Source organism: Schistocerca piceifrons, chromosome 1, assembly GCF_021461385.2.
Source record: "Schistocerca piceifrons isolate TAMUIC-IGC-003096 chromosome 1, iqSchPice1.1, whole genome shotgun sequence".
Lineage (NCBI taxonomy): Eukaryota > Metazoa > Arthropoda > Insecta > Orthoptera > Acrididae > Schistocerca > Schistocerca piceifrons.
The window spans coordinates 860,633,695-860,657,814 of NC_060138.1; the positions used below are offsets into that span (position 1 = coordinate 860,633,695).

Here is a 24,120-nt window from a genome sequence, read left to right on the forward strand (position 1 = left end):
CTCATTACGTCTTCATTTCAAATTATTTTCTTTATATGAACATCAACAAAAGCAAAACGAGGATAATGGAATGTAGTCGAGTTAAGTCGTGTGATGCTGAGGGAATTAGATTAGGAAATAAGACACTTAAAGTAGTAAAGGAGTTTTGCTATTTGGGGAGCAAAATAACTGATGGTGGTCGAAGTAGAGAGGATATAAAATGTAGACTGGCAATGGCAAGGAAAGCGTTTCTGAAGAAGAGGAATTCGTTAACATCGAGTATAGATTTAAGTGTCAGGAAGTTATTTCTGAAAGTATTTGTATGGAGTGTAGCCATGTATGGAAGTGAAACATGGACGGTAAATAGTTTGGACAAGAAGAGAATAGAAGCTTTTGAAATGTGGTGCTACAGAAGAATGCTGAAGATTAGATGGGTAGATCACATAACTAATGAGGAAGTATTGAATAGGATTGGGGAGAAGAGAAGTTTGTGGCACAACTTGACCAGAAGAAGGGATCGGTTGGTAGGACATGTTCTGAGGCATCAAGGGATCACCAATTTAGTATTGGAGGGCAGCGTGGAGGGTAAAAATCATAGGGGGAGACCAAGAGATGAAGACACTAAGCAGTTTCAGAAGGATGTAGGTTGCAGTAGGTACTGGGGGATGAAGAAGCTTGCACAGGATAGAGTAGCATGGAGAGCTGCACCAAACCAGTCTCAGGACTAAAGACCACAACAACAACAACATTTTTATCATATGGAGAGATGTAAAGACAAAACATTTTTATTAAAGAAGGCATATAACTATCTCGGAAAAGTGGAAGAAAAGAACTGTGACAAATTTTAGTTTTTGGTTTTTGTATTATGTTTCATTGCACCATGCACAGTTCCATCGCTTTTAAAAGGGCAAAAGAAGACAGGACTCTCCGCGACAGATACCACGAAAGGCTAATACTTCACTTTATTTTATGACGCTGAGCCGACGCAGAAGGCGGCGTTTGGTGAGCGCAAGGAGGTTTACACGAGGGGCGTTCAATCAGTACCGCAATACAGTTTTTTCTGGGCCAGTTTCGGTTGAAAAAATGCGGAATTTGTTGTGGGACCTCGTGGAATATTCCCGCTACAGCCCCTATAGGTTCATGAAGTTCAGATAGGCGGCGGCGGTATTCGTAGCCTTCAAATTGACGTCTGTAATGGAGCTGCGTTTGTTTTGGCGGAACACCAGAGCACAGAAGATATTCATTGGCGTTTGCAGAATATGTGCGGAGACCTGGCAGTGAACAAAAGCACGGTGAGTAGTTGGGCGAGGCGTCTGCCGTCACCGCAACAAGGTCGCTCAAACCTGTCTGATCTCCCGTGCGACAGCCGGCTGCATACAGCTGTGACACCGGAAATGTTGGAACTTGCGGACACACTCATTCGAGGTGATCGGCGAATCACAGACAGACACCTCGCTGCTCAACTGGCGTCTCGGTTGGTAATGACGACACAATCGTCCACCAGTTGGGGTACTCAAAGGTGGGTTTCTCGCCGCCTAACACAAGACTGTAAGGAGCAACGAAAGACCATCTGTGCAGAATTACTTGCCACGTTGAATCGTGGGGAGGATATTGATGAAGCAAGACATTGGCTCCGACGTCGACCAGTGAAGTGATACCATCTGGCCATACAAGCTCTCCTCGTGAGGTGGCGTAAGGCCGTCACATTGAACAGAGATTATCTTGAGAAATATGGTGCACTGGAATTCTGAATAAAACTAACCTACTTTCAGAAAAAGAACTGTGTTGTGTTACTTATTGAAACGCCCTGTAAGTAGAGGAAGGACGCCGGACAAATTGTAAACAATTGTGGGGAGTATCATAACTGAGCCGGTTGAAAGTATACGATAACGCAAGCAAAAACATTCCAGTAAGCATAAATCCGCAAACGAGCCGTTTGCGAGGTACCTGCGAATGTATGGTTACGAGCCACTACTTCATCATGGAATACTGTCCTGATTACCACAAATGTGACTGGGACACAGACTTTTCAAATAAATACCTATGTTCTCTTACGGGATGCTTTCAGTCAGCTTTCGCTATTAATTATGGTACATCCTGTATATCCCCACATTAAGCAACTCTTTCTGTCTCTTAAATACGGTAACATATGAGCTTTATCATAAGGTGACCATTTTTAAACGAACATGGTCAACCTATCAAAAAAGTAGTTGGATGGTTGATATGTAAACAACATTACAGAACGATCGTGGTTGGACGTCTGCAGGACATGAGGCCAAGGCCCGCTTTGATTAATGATAACAAACGTAAACAAGGAAAGAATCATAAAGAGGGCTCGGCGCAGTACTCTGCTGCACTCCTCGTTTACGAGGCAGTACGTGGATCTCAGGTCAAGCGCCTGGTTACACTGCTCGGACATGCAGGGCTTCTGTGTAGCTCCGGCGACAACGCCGTCAAGCGCTGCCCTAGGGTTTCAGCCCTCCACCCGAGCAAACGCCCTCAACAAGAACAACACGAGCAATAGGATTTCTTTACGATTTGTGGAGAGATTAGCGGTAGCTAACGCGGAGGAATGAAGCTCAAGTTCGATTTGAAACTACTATCTAAGGTACTACTGAATCAGTGCACAGCACTCTTGTAGAAGGGAAGGATGATAAACATATGAAGTGTAATTCCGAACTGTACATATTCCTGGGACGAACAACCTTTTTTGTCTATGTTACGGTGTCTTTCTATTGTGATACTACCTGAAGGCACTACAATTTGCACTTGTGCTTGGCATTATGATCCCACGATCTCTAGACTTCCTACATCAAAATTTAGTTTAACTCGAATAACACATACAACAAAAGGTAACGAAGGAGAAATCTCTAACACTGATTTAAAGTTTATGGAAAATGAATAAAACGTCGAGTTTTCCCACCTTGCAAATGATACAGTTTTAATGCTGAAAAGTGTAACAGTACGATGTACTCTCGGAATGTACCGAGTGGTGATAATGAAAGTGCAGCTACACAGAAGTCCAGTGTGGACTCTATCCATCGTACGGCAGCGAAACTTGGTAGTTATACTTATCCGTTAATGCAGAAGCGATTTAGGCTGGAAGAAAAACAGTGCAAATACGGCGCTGTGAATACAAGAAAAACGTAGAGCAACAGGTTAGTCACGTGACATAGGCACAAAAGGTCAAACAAGTGAGAAAGGCATAATGTTGATTTTAGTACTGACCGCCGCTTACATAGTTTGTTCAATACGAACTGGGGAGACAACGACGAGATGCCGCTTCTGCAAAAGGACATGATCGACAGTTACTCGTCGAGTTCCAGCGGAATCTGAGTAACGTGTTTCTGTATATTGGGCTTCATATGACGTAGAGACGGGAAGTGTGTCTAGTAAATGCATTCTTTTGCGTATCCTCAGAGCCAAGAGTCACATGGATTCGGTCAGGTGATATTGCAGGCGATGCACTGGAAAACTTCTGGAGATAACACGTTCGTGGAAGGTTGCATTAAGCAGATCTTTCAAGAGCGAGCGACATTAAGTGTTGTCCCATTTTGCATGCAAGAGCGGTTTCGACACAGTGGCGCTCTTCCAAAGCAGGCATCACATACTGTAGGAGGAGATCTCGATAAGTGCAGACGTTGCGATACATATGACAGCCCCTCTGGGCGTATTCTCTTTAGAGCAGAACGGAACGAGAATAAAGGTGCTTGTGAATCCACACAACACAGTCATACACGGCGACTGCAATGGCTCTTCGTGCACAATATGCGCTTTAACACAACCCTAACCTCACCAGTTATATGTATTCACTGCACCCTGTAGTGTAAAATGTGCCTCGTCAGTCCTCACATTATAGCACGACCACGTGTCATCAACTTCGACGCGTGCCAGAAGAGAACTTTCAGGACGTTTCTGCGGACCATGAAGTTTCATTCAGTTGCTGCACCATCTGGATCTTTTACGGGTATCAGTGTAAAATAGACCGCAAAACTTTCCGTACTGTTGACCATGGGATGGGCAATTCTCGTGACACTGCACGAGCACTACCACTACCTGGGCCATGTGGCACGGACTGCATGGTCCGTTATAGCAGCAACAACCTCGTCAATAATTTCCTCCGTTATAGAACGCCTTGCTCTTCCAGGTGCCACACCAAGTTCACCTGTGTTTTCGAATTTCATTATCAGCTTCTTTAAACTACTTAACGACATCGGACTTCTCCTCAGATCTTTCAGTCGGCGGTACTCTCTCAATGCAGCACCATAGTTGTTGCCATTCACATAAAACAGTTTCACTGACATCGCACGTACGCTCTCTCTTCTCGATAGCCATACTGTTGACTCGTGTTATGATTTGCCTAATGTCAGCGCGGATATCATACCAACAGTGTACAGCGCGAGATTAGCGCATGGTATCCAAAATTGTAACTAATTTTTGCCAGCGTAAATCAGTTCCCCGTTAAAACATCTTCCAAGATCCGCTACCATAGATAATTACAGCCCACTCTGGACTTCCGTGACTAGCAGTAATTTATTTATAATCACCCGGCACTATTCTGAATATTAAGCAACGTATCCGCAGACGTATTCGCTAATTATCTTTCCTGCACGAAGAAATCTGTTAAAGAAAATGGCTGATTATTATTAATCCACATAGGCTTCACAAATCAGAAAAGATATCCTCCATCCCAAAACTCCAAAGTATCGATCCATCACAACGTTGCCACCAATTCTGGTCACCTGAAACCTTCAGATATTGCACTTCTTTCTACTAACAGATGCCAAACGTATATGAACGATTCTCACGTTTCTGCTCGATTCAATCTGGTTAGCCATGTAAACACGCGGCTTGCAACTTTAGAATGCTAATGTGATATAGAACATATTACATTCACTGGGTAGCTATGCAAGACGGTAAACACCATTTTTATATTTAAGCCTGCGACGACCTGCGGTATTTGCCCGTGCGCCGGTCTGGGCTAAGCGTCACTCACCGTGCTTGCTGTGGACGAAGCCGCATGAGTCTGGGTCCTTCTTGCTGGCTGCTCTGACCTCGTCCAGCACCTGGCGCGCGATGGGCGCAGTCAGTCCGGCGGGGCAGTTCCTGAAAGCACGAGAGCAGGCTGCTGTAGTGGGCAGAGCAAGATGTGGGGCTGCGAGTCTCAGCCCAAAAGGTAACATGCGTTGTAGAGTATTTTATTCACTTGCTTATTATTTACTGCACTCCAGGAACAATTGCAGCTCGTGTTTCATAGCTACTATCATTATTTTTAAAATTCAGAGTACATTAATAAAAAAAGTTCCTTTTTTAACGAATAGTTATCTGCACAGCCCCGAAACAGGACACCACATTATACTACATAACTATTAAAAAAGTCAGTAAAAAGAAAGTGATCCAGAGAACAAGAGAAGGTACAGGGGAAGAAAATGAGATTGAGGAAAGCAACGAATGTTGGACATAATGAAAACATGTTACCAGTAATGGTACGAAGTCTAATTAGTGAGATTAACGCTCGGCGAATAAGTACTAACGGTTTCTTACTCACTTATTGTTTCATCTGAACATGATGAAACACAGTTCACCAATTGCAGTCCATGACTCCGTATATGGAGCGCCATATCAAATACTCATTCTGGCAGGTGTTCGCGTTTTTGGCACGAAAGGTGTCATCTACCTGCTGTGACTGTGTCCTCCCCTCCTTGTACGGCACTGCAGACCCTGCTGACGTGACATTCTGTTTTCCCTTCATTTGTTAGAGTTCCCACCTGTTACAGATTACCGAGCTTGATTTGCCCTTCCGCTCTGAAGATTCGCTGAATATTTGCCTCATTGCCTGTTTAGAATAGAACGTGCTTCTCTGTAAGGTATGAGATCATAAATTACTGCCTCCTGAACCGTCTGTCTCTGCGTGAAGTGTGAGCCGTACATCGGAGCAGTCGATCATCATGGAATAATTAGGATAGATCCGTGCCCCATCTTCATGTGAATCACATTTTCCTTAGGTATTAGACAATTTTTCATGGGATGTTAAATTCTGACCGGCTGCTTAGTTCCTACTGGGGAACAACCATGTGACCCAAAAAGACGAGCATAAGAAGTTTGTTGAAAGTTGAGCAAAATGTCCATCGTTATTTCATTCTGCACATTTGATACAACTGCAATAACTATAAGCGACATGTTTCTAAATTACAACACCAGGCAATCATCAAAGCAAGGAAATTGCAAAGAAAATGAAACCACAATATTTACAGACTGATCTAATATTTCATTTAATAAAAACAGACAATACTGAGGGGAGAGAGAGAGTCTTAGATGGCGTAAAATCCCTCTAGTTTAGATATACCAGACATGGATAAATTACTTTCACGTATTTCGACGCAGTACCCACAAACCTACTTTAGACAAAAAACGTGGGTCGGACACTATTATACATTCTACAGGCGTAGCAATTCAGGACCACCAAATTCACCAGATTTGAAACCAATGGACTACTTTCTGTGGAACCACGAGAAGAATTTGCTGTCTTTCAAACTTGTGAGGGTGGTGTTCACTCTGCGCATTTCACCAACTCTTGAAAACGTCAGAGAAGTTTCAAGTATAAGGTCCGACAATCACTTCTCAACGAATGCACTCTGTACGAATGTCAAAAACGCAAATGTCAAGCCATTACAGTCAATCTGCAGGTATTAAAAAGTGATTAAAAAGTAATGGCTAGAGTTACTATTTGAATCTAATAATTAGGATCCGACAAGTGAAAAAAAAACCTAGCAGTATCAGATTCTACGCTATATCTGAAACAGTCTGTTTTAATGTATTTCATCATCCGTCGAAGTTTCTAAAAATGCCTGTTTCCGTATCATGTATAGTTTCAACATGATTCATCGCGTGAGGAGTAACTCATGAAGTAGCAAATGTTCTCGTCCAAAGTACGTCATTACAGCTGCAAGAGACTTCTGATATGCTGCCCGGATTAATGGACCAAAGAGTCAAAAGAGTCATAGCGTTCGAAGTCGTAGGTAGAAGACTTTTTATTTTTTCACAGCAATAATGTTATAACGTACTGCACTTGGCATATGAATTCGCTGTCACCAATGTAAAAACTACAACTTAAATTATAATGTGGGCTGGTGGTACGCCCTGGTTGTTTTGTGCTTGCGATGTTTATAATTTTGTGTTTGACGTTTGTATCTTTTCTGCCTGCCTTTTTTCTACAATGTGTAAAACTGCAAATTTCATCTAAGAATATTCACAGACATCTCATTACTACACTTGGCTTTCAGCAGGAAATACGTAGTTTTGTGAGGTCTTAGAGACAATATGACACTTCGACGACATCCTTCAAATTGATTGAGTGCCGCGTTACACTTGTATTCTACATTTCTTCTCGAGCAACTACTTACGACGAACATCAGGTCGTCTGCAAATGCAGAAAGTCCGTTTCTGTTCATCTACATCATACTTTCGGTACCACTATCTAATCCCTCCAACCAAGTTCCACTCGCGAATAGTGGTTGGGAAGAATGATTGTCGGTAAGCCCCTGTATTGGCTCTAATTTCTCGAATTTTCTCATCGTGGTCAATACGCGAGATGTATGTGGGAGGAAATAATATGTTGCTCGACTCCTTCTGGAAAGTGCTGTCCGGAAATTTCAACAGTAAATCTCTCCGTGATGCACGACGCTTCTCTTGTAAACGTCTGCCAGTGGAGTTTATTTATCATCTCCTTAACGCTCTCTCTTTAGTTAAACGATCCCGTGAAGAAACGCGCCGCTCTTCCTTGGATCTTCTCTATCTCCTCTATCAGTCCTACCCGATAGGAATCCCAGATATATGAACAATACTCAAGAATTGGGCGAACAAGCGCCTTATAAGCCACTTCTTTCGTGGATGAGTTACAATTCCTTAAGATTCTTCCGAGGAATCTGAGTCTGGTGTCTGCTTTTCCCACTATCTGTTTTATTTGGTCATTCCACTTAATGTCGCTCTGGATAGTTATACCTAGATATTTCACAGCAGACGCGGTCTCCAGCTGTTTGTCATCAATAGAGTTCAAAAAAATGGCTCTAAGCACTATGGGACTTCCCCTAGAACTTAGAACTACTTAAACCTAACTAACCTAAGGACATCACACACATCCATGCCCGAGGCAGGATTCGAACCTGCGACCGTAGCAGTCGCGCGGTTCCAGACTGAAGCGCCTAGAACCGCTAGACCACCGCGGCCGGCCATCAATAGAGTAGCTGTACAGTAGTGGATTTCCTTTCCTATGTATGCGCAATATGTTACATTTATTTACGATCGGGGTCAACTGCCAGAGTCTGCACCATTCATCAGTTCTCTGCTGTCAAGTAACTTCTGCAGTATGGACTGCAAAACAACATTCCAAAATTATGAACTATTCACAGATCCCTACGTACAGCCTTTTGAGATGGTTTACGACATGTCCCGTCCCGGACACATTAAAGATACTTGTATTCGGCGGCAATAGTCTCTCAGGCAGTTATACGAAGGCTCTTCAAAAACCATTCCACTTTTATTTATAAAATCAATCTTTATTCAGATACAATTGTTTGACACTCGCCACCTTCCAAGTAGCCTCTCTCAACTTCTACACACCTCTCCCAACGCTGCAAGCATCGATGGAAAGCCTCTTTTGGTATAGTGAGTAGCTGCTCTGTCGAATTCTGCAGCATGTCTCCCCTGTTCTCAAATATGATCCCTTTCAGAGTCTTTTTCGGTTTAGGGAAAAGTCAGAAGTCACTCGGTGCTCGGTCAAGGGAAAAGGGAGCCTGGCAATCCACAGAGAGTTGTGTTTGGCCAAAAAGCTCTGAATTAATTGTGAACCATGAGCGGGTTAAGAATGATTTTGAAGCAATAGGCTTAACATCAGCAGAGGCACCAATGCTAGCACTGAATAGGGGATCATGGAGGAATTTTATAAGGGGGACTATGCTCCAGACTGAACGCTGAAAGGCATAATCAGTCTTAAATGATGATGAGCGGGTACATTACTGTTGTGAAGATGTCAACTGCCCGCTGCCCGCAAGTCTGTCCGTTCACGTGTGACTGCTCCATGACGGCGGCACAGAATCTGAAGGGTAGTACTATTTTGATATTAGACCTTTTGGGATGTACTCGGGACGGACCATGCCACTGGCGTCAAAAAAAAAAAAACGACCAGCATGACTTTTAGATTGGTGCGGACCTGCCTCGTTCTTCTGGGTCACAAGGCTAATGGATGGTTCCACTGCAATGAATGGAACTTTGTCTCTGGGTCGAACCCATAAATACAGGACTCGTCACCAGGGGTCACTCCATTAAGAAAATGGGGATTACTGATCACAGTATCCAGCATGTCCTTTTTCGATCTCTGAACGAAGTTGGTTGTGCTCAGTTGTTCGGAACCTCGGCACAAATTTTTTGCTGCGATCCTAATGTTGTATTCAAACGGAAAGAATGAATCCAATACCAATTTTAACAGTTAAAATGGAAGAAATGGGTGCAATACTAATTTTAACCTCGTCTGCAAGTTCTCTGATCGTGACTCGTCTATCCGGCATCACATGGGTCTTTTATGTGACCCATAAAACTTCATTTGTGGATGGGCCTACCTGGACGCGCTTCACTCTTCACTGATGAGCGGCCATTTTTGAAGTAGTTGTACCACTCCTTTAGATATACGGTACCCACTGCTTCGTCCCCAAACACTATTCGAATCTTGTGGATTGTTTCAATTTGATAAATGCCAAGCTTAAAACAAATTTTGATCCAATGAGGTTGTTCCAGTTTTTCTGTCATTTTGCCCACAGCACAAAATCCGACGAGTACCACTTGCACCTGTTCACCTGTCAGCGGCTAGCCAGCGACTGGCTGTTTCAGCTGTTGTGGAAAAAAAAAGAGAGGAGGGGGAGGGGCACGCGCACTACGTATGACTACAGATACAGAGTGCGCGCTCCCAGAACCGTTGTTGGTTTCAGCAATAAAACTAAGGTGGCATAATTTTCAACAGCCCTATGTAACATCTCCAGATACTCAAATTCCTTCAGGCAACCAGAGAAAAACGGCCACAACAGGTCATCGGAAGCGGAGGTAGTACCTGCTACAGTAATTACTGTAAGTGTCGCTTTCGTTAACGTGCGTGACATGAGAATGTTTGAGTGGGAGGCGCTGCACAGGGCCAGGTGGGCAGATAGCGGCTGGCCGACACGGCGGCTCTCCACCTGATGCGCCTTCCGCGCTGACTCACGCACTGACTGAGCTGTCCATGGCCTCGCTTGGAGCTCGCTGGCCGTAAGGAGAGGGGAAAAAGTTAGGCAGCATCAATAACAGATCAAATCCACAAAAAATTACAAGATCAGGCTTAATGCCAGGCCGAACATGACTTAATTACATTGAAAGCATAATCTGGGCTCGGAAAGGAAATCTGCCGTGCTATTTCAAAGGAACGCTGGCGGCATCCACCTAGCGATTTAGAGAAATCATAGGAAACCTCAATCTGTAATATGAACCTCCATCCTCCAGAAGATGAGTCCGCAGACGTAGATTTAGTGCAAAAGAGAGAGCAATGGAGGATATAGTGGTCACTAGGGATACTGTTGCTGAGGTGACTAAAGTCATGGGATATCTTCTAATATGGTGTCGGACCTCCTATTGCACAGCGTAGTGCAGCAACGCGACATGGCATGGTCCAGCACCCCCTCTATAGGGGGTGCTGCATGGACTTAATAAGTCGACGGAAGTCCCCTGCATAGCCATCCTATCTCTACAGCCATCCACAACGCCAAAGTGTTGCCGGTGGAGGATTTTGTGCACGAACTGACCTCTCCATTATGTCCCACAAATGTTCAATGCGATACATGTCGCGCGATCTGGGTAGACATGTCCGAAAGAACAGATACCATCTTCATATATATATACAGGGTGCGTCAAAAAAATGTATACACACTTTGAGCTGTCATAGACAATTTATTTCCCGTTCTACAAGGTTAAATATCTGTGAGAAAGTACTGTTATGTGTCTTCAACAGGTGGCAGCAGTGGTAAGGAAGTAACTGCAACATGGCGGACGTGCGTTTGAGCTTTGAAGCGCGGAAGCAGATAATTACGTGGTAATGGAAGTTTGAGAATTTAGTTGCGGTTCGAAGACAGTGGAGAAGTGAGTATGGTACAGAACAACCTTCAAGGTTAACAATTACACGTCTACGAGACAAATTCGAAATTCAATGAACAGTGTGTGATGAGCATAAAGGTCGATCAGGGGGACCTCGTACAGCCATAAGTGATGATTCCACAACTGCGGTCTTGGAACTGGTTCAGAGTTCGCCTCAAAAATCTTCAAGGCAAGCGGCACGTGAGAGTAAAGTGCTAGTAGTATGCTACGCATTCTGAAGAAAGGCAAGTTTTGTGTGTACATTCCAAGGCTGGTGCAACAGCTACGTGACGACGACCCAGATCGAAGGTTAGAATTTTGTGAATGGGTTCAGGAGATGGTGAGACGTGAACCGGGATTAATGGGTAGCATAATTTGGTCGGATGAAGCCCAATTCAAACTCAATGGAACTGTCAATAGGCACAATTGTGTGTACTGGGCTGAAGAAAATCCTCACATTATAGTTGAAAAGGCTGTGAATTTGCCTGGTGTAAATGTGTGGTGTGGTTTGTCTGCAAGGGGACTCATTGGGCCTTTCCGCTTTGAAGGTACTGTTTCTGGAGAAACGCACCTAACAGTGCTTGCTGACTCCATATTCGCTGGCATTCGTGCATTATACGGTAATGATGATTTTTATGTCCAACAAGATGGCGTCCCGCCGCACTATCATAGGGACGTACGAGCATACCTGGATCACAATGTGCCAGGCCAGTGGATAGAACGCAGGGGACCAATCGAGTTTCCTGAACGCTCTGCAGACCTCACGCCGCTGGATTTCTTCTTATGGGGCACAGTAAAAGATGAGGTGTAACCACGTAACCTGGACACACTTTGGAATGAAATTCTGGCGGTATGCGTAGAAATCTCATTGGACATTTTGGTACGATGTACGGAATCAGTGGTGACTCGTACTCCGAAATGTATTGATGCTGAAGGACACCATTCTGAACACTAATCATATTTGCAAAGTACATTTATTCTTCCAATTGGACTTTAAGCTTTCCATTTGCAGAAATTTAACATTGTAGAACGGGAAATAAATTTTCTATGACGCTTCAAAGTGTGTATATATTTTTTGACGCACCCTGTATATATATAATTAAGGCTCACCGGCCATTTGACCATCTTTTGTGCAGATGCACAAACAGTGCCCGAACTCTTACGGGAATCTGTCAAGCCGCGAGTAAGAGTGTAACGGGCAGCGGCACTACGAATATAGTGCGGGACAGTAAGTTGGGAATGTGGGTCTCACGGCAGTCGCACTATCCTCTGTGTCCTCCGTGGCTCAGATGTTTAGAGCGTCTGCCATGTAAACAGGAGATCCTGGGTTCGAGTCGCGGTAGGGGCACACATTTTCGACGGTCCCCGTTGATGGATATCGACGCCTATATGCAGGGGTATTCATTTGCTAAGGGTATTCATTTCACTGTCTTGATTGAATTGTAATTTGCCGGCCGGGGTGACCGAGCGGTTCTAGGCGCTACAGTCTGGAACCGCGCGACCTCTACGGTCGCAGGTTCGAATCCTGCCTCGGGCATGGATGTGTGTGATGCCCTTAGGTTAGTTAGGTTTAAGTAGTTCTAAGTTCTAGGGGACTAATGACCTCAGATGTTAAGTCCCATAGCGCTCAGAGCCATCTGAACCATTTTGAATTGTAATTTCAGAATGGGTCTACACCGGATTTATGATCTGGGGTGCGATTTCGTACAACAGCAGGAGCGTTCTCGTTGCTATCCCACGAATCCTGACCGCAAATTGGTACGTCTATCTGGTGATTCGACCAGTTGTGCTGCCACTCATTAACAGAATTCCAGGAAGTGGTTTCCAACAGGATACCGCTCGCCCACATACCGCTTTTGAAACCAAACATGCTCTACAGAGTGTCGACATGTTGCCTTGGCCTGCTCGGTCACCGGATCTGTCTCCAGCCGGGTACATATGGGTCATCGTCGGACGACAACTCCAGCGCCATCAACGAACAGCATTAACCGACCCAGCATTGACCGACGAGTGCAACAGGCATGGAACGCCATCCCACAAACTGACATCCGGCACCTGTACAACACGTTTGCATGCTTGCATTCAACATTCTGGCGGTTACACTGCTTATTAATGTACCAGCACTGCAATGGTTTATTTCGCGCTTACATCAGTCTGTGACGTTGCAATGTTAATGACTAACTATGTCACCTAGACAAATGTATTGCCGAAAATTCATTAGACTACATTAATAATTTTTTTGGAGATGCGATTATTTTCTGTCAGTTTATTTCATGAACATGGACGAAATAACTGCTTTTTTAGTGCTTCGATATTCTACTGCAAAACTGCTTACGAAAAACGCACTTATTTGCAAAATTTAAGGACGAAAGTAGCTGTCGCGTGATGTGTTACTGCCACCTGACATAGCTAGAAGCAAATTAGACCACAGGTAGGGAAGGGCTGCTACAGTATAGTACCGAAGGTAACAAAGAAATACGCAATGAAACGAACAGAATTGATACTTTTTATTCAAAGTACGTTTGCCCACCTCTCGCCATATCAGGGAACGTAATACACTCAGGATCATTGTCGAACGTTATCGTGTGGTGGTCCAGGTGTTATAATGTGGGAAGCATAGTGCTGTATGGGCGTACTGACCTCTAAATTTTTGAAAATGGTACACACACCGATCAACGTTATGGTGACACTGTATGTCCTCCATGACAAAGGAAGTCAGGTCTGAATGTACTTCTCAAAAGCGTACATGGGGAAGCAGTGTTAGAGGAAGTGCTTAGCGGATCTCTTGGATGGAGAGGATATTCGGCGAATGGGCTACCCTACCCGTGTCCCCGACTTAAATGCCGTTGAGCACATACGGGATGTGTTGTGGAGACGTATCGCGGCACGTCTACCTGCATCAACGGTTATCCAGCAATTGGCAGTCGCGCTGATAGAGGAATGAAACGCCCTACCACAAGAGTTTCTTATCAGTCTTGTGGCCAGTATGGGAGCATGTTGCAGAGCGTCCACTGCCGTCAACGGCAATCACACGTCCTATTAAGAACAGCTTCTTGTCTTTCGTTATGTCGAGGGGACTACCCTAAATCGCGGTGACTTCAGTGTAGTTATTGTCTTTGAATTAAGAATGTCATTTCTGGTCGTCACATTTCATAATTCTTATATTTACCTTCTGTAGTACACTGTAACAATTCTTTTTACGAGGGTAATTCCAGAAGTAAGGTCTCCTATTTTTTTTATAAGTACAGAACTCTGTTTGTGTGGCAGTTATTAAGTGCTTCACGCCCTGTGTGTGAACATGCGCACGCCGCACTGAGGCGCTCAGTCGTGGCTTGGCAGCCGTTTAGAATGGAGCTCCCGTTGGATGTTACCGACAAGTGCGAATAGCGCGCAGTTATTCGGTTTTTGAACGCAACGGGCACTGCGCCGATTGAAATCCATCGCCAATTGGCGGAAGTGTATGGTGAGTCGTGCATGGCTGTCAAAAATGTTCGTAAGTGGTGTAGAGAGTTTGCAGGTGGTCGGATCGGAATTCACCGCGAACAAAGTAGCGGGGGAACGTCGATTTCTGAGGAGACAGTGTTGAAGGTTGGGCAAAGCGTGCGTGAAGATCGGGGGATCACCCAGGATGATCTCTGCACGTTGGTTCCTGAGGTTTCCCGAAGCACTGTGCACAGAATTTTAACGGAAAAATTGAACTACCGGAAGGTGTGCGCAAGATGGGTGCCACGCATGCTGACAGGACCACGTGCGGCAACGAGTTGATGCTGCCCGCACATTCTTGAACGCCTTGCAGCCAAACAGGACAGCTTTCTGGACTCAATTGTCAAGGGTGACGAAACCTGGGCATACTGCTTTACACCTGGGACCAAGCAACAATCACGCCAATGGCGGCGGCATCCTTCTTCGCCAAAGCCGCGGAAATTCAAACAAACACAATCTGCCGGTAAAGTCATGACAACCGTTTTATGGAATCTGAAAAGGGTATTGTTGGTCGACTTTATGCCCACTGGGACCACAATTAGCGCTGACAGGTACTGTGAGACACTGAAAAAACTCAAACGGGCAATTCAGAACCGGAGAAGAGGAATGTTGAGCAAGGGCGTACACATTCTCCATGACAACGCTCGCCCACACATCGCTCGGCAAATCGTTGCTCTCCTGCCACAGTTTCAGTGGAACATATAATCACCCACCCACCCTAAAGTCCTGACTTGGCGCCCAGTGACTGCCACCTGTTCTCTAAGTTAAAAGAACATTTGGCCGGAAAGAGATTCAGCTCCGACGACGAGATGAAAGAAGAGGTTCATAACTTTCTGAACAGCATGGCGGCGAGCTGGTATAACATGAGAATACAAAAACTGCCACAGCGTCTACAAAAAAGGATCGACAGAAATGGTGATTATGTCGAAAAATAGCTTAATGTTCAAGCTGTAAACTGATGTAAACCATTGTAGAAATAAACAGGTCTATGTGCTTATAAAAAAACAGGAGACCTTACTTTTGGGATTACCCTCGTATGTATGGTCCAAGTTTTACTGAACTATTTTACTTGGCTGTGACACATTGTGCGAAAGTTACTTTCGTAGTTTTAGTTTTCCATAGAAGTGTATGCACCACACGAAACAGATACAAGACTCGCCTACAACGTTGAACCGCTACCTGTGAAATGTGAATATCTGCACAGAGTTTGTTTCATCTGGATTGATGACGTGGACGTTTGCTACATTATTACCACAAGACTGTTCACCTGCAGGAAACAGATTGATGGCAGGAGACATCTCGTCAGAAAATCCACTGCTCTACGACCGAGAACGCGTACTGTCTTATAAGATCGAATGTATAGCTGTTTACCCTCCATTATCAAGAATTTGTTGCAATTTATGTATAGTTGCAAGTGTTCTGTTTGCAGCGATGTTCTTCAAAGGTACGAGGCTAATCAACAACTAATACTCATTGTATTCGTACGTAGCTGTGTTGCTGACAATTTCAATTTGCCGCTTTCTATAGCAAGAAGAGACTCATTACATGTAGATAAACCTCGCAGCTTCCGTAATTAGTAATTAGATATGGGATACAATGAGCCACACGTAAAAACAGGCCCCCGCAATGGACCCACTGCATCCCATCTCAAAATACCATTCCCTGGCGTTCCATTCCTCTGTCAGTCTATTCGCCAGAGCTGGTTATTCACAAGAGACGCTTACAAATTACCTTAGCACGTCAGTCATACTCGGCCGTCTTAGGCTGACGACTTAGTTAGACAAATACAGTTCCACTGGACACCCAAACTATTTTGGGCGAAACACAAAATCACATCTCCATCTGTAGGTGGAAATTACGCTTTTAAGTCTCAGAATACGTTTAGAAAAGGACGTTAAGGTATGAGCTTCCACTAAGACCATTTCAACTGCGCATGAATGGGAAACGAAATTGGACATAACCAAGTTCTTAGCAGAAACAAAGAAAATCTAAATCTGGATAGCAGTACATGGATTTGAACCTACGTTCTTTCAAAGACTTGTCCTGTGTTTCAATTCTCGCGCCTTCTATCTCGCTTTTTCCATTACGATTCCGTATAATTGATACGTACACTGGGGTGACAGGAGTCATGGGATTACGATATGCACAGATACAGATGGCAGTAGTATCGCGTAAACAAGGAATATAACGGCAGTGCATTGGCGGAGTTGTCATTTGTACTCGGGTGATTCAAGTGAAAAGGTTGCCGACCTGATTATGGCCGAACAACGGGAATTAACAGACTTCGAACGCGGAATGGTAGTTGGAACTAGACGCAGTGGACATTCCATTTTGGAAATAGTTAGGGAATTAAATATTTCAAGATCCACAGTGTCAAGAGCCCACGGAGAATACCAGATTTCACGCATCACCTCTTACCACGGACAACGCAGTGGCCGACAGCCTTCACGTAACGACCGAGAGCAGCAGCATTTGCGCAGAGGTGTCAATGTTAACAGACAAGCAACATTGCGCGAAATAAACGCAGTAATCAATGTGGGACGTACTACGAACGGGTTGCATTAATAGGCTATGGCAGCAGATAACCGATGCGACTGCTTTTGTTAACAGCACTCCCATCGCCTCCAGCGCTTTTCCTGGGCTCGCTACGGTGAAAACCGTGGTTTTGTCAGATATGTCCTGATTTCAGTTGGTAAGAGCTGATGGGTCACAGACGCCACGAAGTCATGGACCCAAGTTGTCAACAAGGCACTGTGGAAACTGGTGGTGGATGCATAATAGTGTTGGCTGTGTTTTCATAAAAGTCACTGTCTTCTGGTCTACATGAACCTATAATTGACTGGAAATGGTGATGTCCAGCTACCTGGCGACCAGATGCAACGTTTCATAGACTTCCCAAACAACGAGGGAATTTTTATGGATGTCGATGCGCCATGTCACCGGGTTACAACTGTTCGCGATTAGTTTGAAGAACATTCTGGGCAGTTCGAGCAAATGATATGGCAACCAATCGAACATTTACGGTATATAATCGAGAGGTCAGTTCGTGCACAAAATCATGCACCGGCAACACTAATTATGGATAGTTATAGAGGCAGCGTGGGTCAATATTTCGGCAGTGGACTTCCAACGACCTATTAAGTTGCTGCACTGCGCTGGGCAAAAGGAGATCCGACACGGTATTAGGAGGTATACGTTTTTTAATACTCTACTAACGTGCAAATAACGGTTACGGACGTCTGCTCTGGGAGGCGTTTCAGTGGGGGCGCAGTTTTGTGGCGCGTACAGTATAATGAAGAAGAGCGAAAGAAAAGTTGGAGGGGGTTCAAAAAGGAGTGACGTGAAGTAGAAGTAGATGAAGTTTGAGGAGGAGGCGAGAAAAAAAAGGGCTGGAGAGCGCTAAAATGGGAAGGGGACAGAGATTTAAGAAAATAAATTATAAGGAGATTTGAATTAGACTGTGCCAACATACAGTTACTTTACCGTGTTAATGGAGACGCTTGTTTGCTTTGGCTATTAGATGGAACCACTGTCACTGTGCGAAGTGAACCAACCCAACGTAAGTGAAAAAGAATATGTTTTGTTTCTTGTTTCTGTTGGCAACGGCTCTGCATTGATCGCCAATGAACAATGAGAAATGAATAACGTCACTGTTGAAACCAATCCTACTTTGGACTACGAGTCGCTCGATGTTTTGAAGTACAACGTATAAAAAATGAATTATTGAAGTGTGCAACTTTTTCTTCTTTATAAAGTCGTGCTGTTCTCAATGGGCGAATAGACTGGCAAAACAACGATGAGATGTCGGCCGGGGGAGGAGAGAGCACACGGCATGTTTGGTGTCCGCGTCAGCTGTTACAGCTGGGAGCGTTAAGAGCAACGACCAGAGCCGCAAGGCGCGCGGCAGCCGGAAGCGTGCAGGGTAGCGTGTCGGGCGTTCTGCGTCTGCGTGACTGGCCGGGGCAACGCCCCCTCCGCAAGTGGCGCGGGGGATACTGCCGGCTGTCAGGCAGCCCACTCCCCAGACATCAACCACACACGAAAATACACGACACTCACTTCTGACACACCGAAAGCGAACGGACACTGAACGATTATTTAACGACACTTTTCTCATATGTGATTGTTAACATCAAAATATCTCCCGTCTTCTCTGTACTGGATGGTGGCGGAAAAAATTGCATTTTCCGCGCATTATTTTCAGAACATATAAGTACTCGTGAGAATAACTGATGGAGACTAGTGCAGTACAGTGTAGTATTTGTGTTCTTATAAATTGTTACGGAAATGATGTTAAAGGGAGGAATCGGATGACTTCGAATAGCATCTAACAGGCCAAATTGATGGTGTGAAGACGGCTTCATCCTGTCTGCGTCGACACAGCCCTTTCAGTTGCCTCCAAAAAGAAAGAGTGCACTTCTGTTGCAATCTGCTCGAGGTATCTGAAATTGTTGTTTGTTGCTGCTACTGCCGTCGTCTTTGGTCATAGTTGATGCAACTCTCCACCCCATTGTATCTTCATGTGTGCATAGCTGCACTGATGAGTACAAACATTATGACCACCTTGCCGGCCGTTGTGGCCGAGCGGTTCTAGGCGCTTCAGTCTGGAACCGCGCGACCGCTACGGTCGCAGGTTCGAATCTTGCCTGGGGCATGGATGTGTGTGATGTCCTTAGGTTAGTTAGGTTTAAGTAGGTCTAAGTTCTAGGGGACTGATGACCTCATATGTTAAGTCCCATAGTGCTCAGAGCCATTTGAAGTATTTTTTATGACTACTGCCCGCCGCGCGATTTCACCGTTTGCCAGTCTTTCTTTTTTTCAGACACATTAATGTGTCTTTATTGTAGTTAATGTAGTAGAAGTAACGATATGACATTAACATTTCTCGCCATTTCATTTTCCAACACAGGGAGTGATAGGGCATTCACGGTTATTCATAAGTAACTGCGCAAAATCTACGAGGCGTATGGAAAACACACATACATCAGTGGAGAGAGCATCTCTCGAAGTTTATAACTCAGATTACAGGTGCACTTTTTGTGATGTTGTAAACGTCAATACGTGCTTGCAATTCGTTGACACGACGTGTCCGGGGAGGCGCAACGGCAGCCCGCTTTGCAAATTCGATAACTGGCAAGCGTTAATTAATTCGACGCGACAATACGCAGACGAGGGATAACAATGAAAGTTGAGGGCAGCACAATCTACAGGTGCAATATGTAATTATAATAACTCCGCAAATCACCAACAGGCTTCACTTTACCAGAGGACAGTGATAAACAGCGATAACACGCAGCAAATTCTCAATGTTTCTCTGCTAACCTATCAAGGGGCTCATACGTCCAAATGGTAGTCCGGGGGTTAATACTTACATGTGGCGTTGCAGGTACTTGACGCGGTAAGTAAACTGTAAAACCGGACCAGAGCCGAATGGAAACTCATTCCATTGAAGATAAGGGCTCCAAATGGGGAAATCGACTGGTATCAGCGACTCTGACGAAAGCAGATTGTTATGGTCCGGCGCCTGGGAATGAGCAAGTAGGAAACGGCGAGGCTCGTCGGCTGCTTGAACGCTACTCTCATGAGCGTCTGTGGAAAATAGTTAAAGGTTGCTGAAACTACGAGTAGGCGATAAGGTGTCGGACGCCCACGCCTGATCTCAGAATATGCAGATCAGAGGCGCAGTCACTTTGCAAAGCAGAATAGGAGGGGCATCTGTGTCAGATCTCACGACAGAGTACAATGTGGCGCCAGGCGCAAATATTTCGGACCGGACTTTTCAGCGCAAATTTTTGAGCTGGAGTTCCATGGCAGAAGACATATTCGCATGCTGATCGAAAGATACAGTCAATTACGGCTACAGTAGGCACAAGATCATCGACAGTGGGCTGTGGATCACTGGAAACGTGTCGGTCGATCCGAAGGATCGCTTGTCTTGTTACTCCCGTCGGTAGCAGTGTTCGGATAGGCCATCACTCCGGCGAACAGCTGCTCGGAACATAGACCGTGCCACGGACATACGCGTGGGGGCACTATTATGCTACGAGGGATATTCTAGTGGGCTACCATGGGATCTGTGGTTCCAGTGTAAGGCACCATAACAGCAGTGGACACGTGACAATTACTGCGGATCACCTGCATTCCCTTCATACTTGATATCTTCCCCGCCAACGGTGGCATCTTCTAAAAGGATAACTGTCCCTGTCACAAGGCCAGATAGTGTTACAGTGCTTCGAGTAGCATGATATTGAGTTCACACTGATGTACTGGCCACAATATTCGCCTTATTTGTACCTTGAGGCGTCAGTTCCTTGCACACAAATTATTGGCCCACCATTTACGGGAATTGCGTGGCCTGTGCGTAGACTTCTGGTGCCACATACCTCCAGAAACATACCAGGGACTTGTCGAATCCGTGCCATGCAGAATCACTGCTGTATTGCGTTTCGTAGGTGTACCAATGCTGTATTACGGATGTGACCATAAAGTTTTGGCTCATGTGTGTACATTCATTTGAACAAGTTGTCTAGCCTTGGCCTCCATCTGAAATTTCCATCCCTCACACATCCGTCCACCAAATTTATAACTCCTTGATGCCTCAGGATGTATCGGATCGAACGATCCCTTCTTTTAGAGAAGACGTGCCACATTTTTTTCTTTCCTCGACAATCCAGTCTATTAACTGTCCGATTTAACCGCGTTATCTTCATCATTTATCTACAGCAAAACAAGTTCCAATTCCGTAAAAGGCTGCCTTCCAGACACATCCTCAAAAAGGAGTTGCGTACACTTAAATTTATATTCTATGTTAATGAATTTCCCTGTATGAGAAACTCATTTCTTCCTATTGTCAATCTGCATTTTATGTGAGAGCCATAAATTACAGACGCTGTTCATCGCGGACGACCGCTATAACGCATATCTTCTATTTTTTTTGGAACCCAAGACGACTGTAAAATATTTGAACAATACAGCTACTGTGTACGTCAGTTGGCGGGCAATTTCCCGTGCTGACAAAATTTTTTGTCGTAAAGTGACAAGGTAACTCGCCTAAGTCTGACATAAGCCTACGAGCTATGTTAGTAAACTGATCTATGTCGACGAGCAGCATTGTACCGTTTCACGATTGAAAAGACAGCGATTTACAGCGGTCACAAGAGAGTTAGGGGGAAGTTTTCAGTTAAAAATAAAAAAAGTCATAAACAATGCATGCGATGAGGGCGGTGCAAAACATTTTTGGGGGGCTCGTTAATTAGACTGCGCAGTAGGCGATTTCAGCCGCTCGTGACGTCGTCGCCGTGGTCTCCTATTCGCTCGCTTAGTACAGAAGGCGGCAGTGACCGCAGCGGGCAATTTGCATTGCAGGGGAGACGGAGCGCAGCGAGGAAGCGTGGGCGGACGTGGAGGAGGAAGGGGAAGAGCCGCTCTTCCGGCAGAGCTCGCAGCGGATCGCCGTGCAGCCGTGAGCACTGCACCAACGACGAGATCGAGGCGGCACGAGCGCTCCCAAATCCAAAGGCGCCGCCGTACTCTGCGACCGCGACGAGGTCGCTGGAGGCGCGCCACTGCCTCGGTTGCGCGAGGAGGTACGTTTGCCTTAGCCCTGCTGAAGGACCTGCCCGGGTCCAGGCTTTCCTCGTAAGTTATATACGGAAGCCACAGAATAACTCGGTGTGGACCTACATCCTTGACAAATAATAGTGGTAATCGTCAAGTTTGTATCATCACAAAAAAAGTTGAAATTACGTGACTACCACTTTGTTGCCAACGGCTTAGCCACGTTGGACACACCAGTTCTCGCCCGATTACCGAACTTAAAGTAATGTCGCGCCCGGTTACTATCTCGATGGGGACCGCCTGAGAACACCGGGTACCATTAGCTCAGGGACACGCAAGCTGCCGAAGTGGCGTCCAAACTGAAACACTTGCTTCAGGCCGTTGCGCCATCCGACATTACTATTAATATTATGGTCCGTAGCTCGTGGTCTAGCGGTAGCGTTCTCGCTTCCCGGGCACGGGGTCCCGGGTTCGATTCCCGCGAGGTCAGGGATTTTCACCTGCCCCGAGATGACGGGGTGTTGTTGTGTCGTCTTCATCTTGGCCATTTACGGTCGGAGGAAGGCAACGGCAAGCCACCTCCATTAGAACCTTGCCTAGTACGGCGGTGCGGGTCTCCCGCATCGTTCCCCTACGCTCTGTGAAGAAGCGGGGGACTTCATTTCCATTATTATTACTTTTTTCTTTGTTTGCGCATGTGTTCAGTCCTGGTACACATTGAAATTGCCACGCCACAGAACCGCTAGAGGAGCCAAAACAGAATGGCACTGCCCACTGGGATTATCGCGCAGTGATTCGTTTTATGCATTTTTTGCTATTTATGGTGAGCAGATATTCTGATCGATCACTTACAGTCCGCCACGGGGGCATTAGATTATTTTACGCATCTTAGCCTATGAAAAGTTTGTGTCCCTCGATTTTAGTGCAGTCTTCAGATATTGAATGAGCAAAAGTTTTATGATTTATTTTTAGTTCTGAGCAACAATATAGCCATATTCAAATACACTTTTTTTCTACAAGAAAAAAGGATGATGCATCACGAAGGAGCTATCCGAAGGGGACGAAAATCGGTAGACGTTATATACATGCACAAACATGGTTACAGTTTCAGAAAAACTTGATGATTTATTCAAGGGAATTAGCTTCACACAATACGCGAGTCAATAACGAATTAGCCTGCCTTTGGCCCTTATGCAAGCATTATTCGGCTTGACACTGGTTTATAGAGTTATTGGATGTCCTCCTCAGGGATATCATACCAAATTCTCTCCAATTGGCGCGCTAGATCGTCAAAATTCTGAGTTGGTTGAAGGGTCTCCAAACGCTCTCAAATTGCAGAGATCTGGCGACTTGCTGGTCAAGGCAGGGTATGCCAAGCACAAAGACAAGCAGTAGAAACTCTCGCCGTGAGCGGGCAGGCATTATCTTGCTGAAATGTAAGTCCAGGATGGCTTGCCATGCGGGGCAACAAAACGGGGAGTAGAATATCGTCGACAACGTACCGCTGTGCTGTAAGGGTGCCGCGGATGATAATCAGAGCGATCTTCCTCAGAGCAGGACATCTCAGACCATCACTCTGGTTGTAGGGCCGTATGGCGAGCTCTAGTCAGTTTAGTGTCGCACTGCCGTCCGGGGCGTAACTCGACACGCCATCGTTGGTCATCGGGGCTCAATTCGAAGCGGGAGTCATCCCCAAAGATAATTCTATTTCAGTCAATGAAATTCCGGTCCCCGATGACCAACGACGATGCGTCCGGAGACGTTCCAGACAGTGCTGGGATACCAACCTGCTTGCCGCCCGCCACAAGGCACTACAACCAGGAGCGATGGCCTCGGGTGCCATTTTTTGGGGGGGTGGGGGTTAGGGCGCAAAACTGGGTGCCATTCCTTTTCATAGCATGACGTCTTTGGTTGTCATCCGCGGCCACCCCAGAGCATAACGTATGTCGA

The 24,120-nt window shown here is 45.4% G+C and overlaps 1 protein-coding gene across 1 annotated transcript in view; it reads right to left on the reverse strand.

Annotated features, from left to right (window-relative positions):
* Positions 1-24,120, reverse strand: part of LOC124715883 — a 1,071,880-nt gene that overhangs the window by 813,101 nt on the left and 234,659 nt on the right. The window contains 1 exon segment of the mRNA XM_047243130.1: positions 4,976-5,085. Within this exon segment, the coding sequence (XP_047099086.1) occupies positions 4,976-5,085 (110 nt within the window).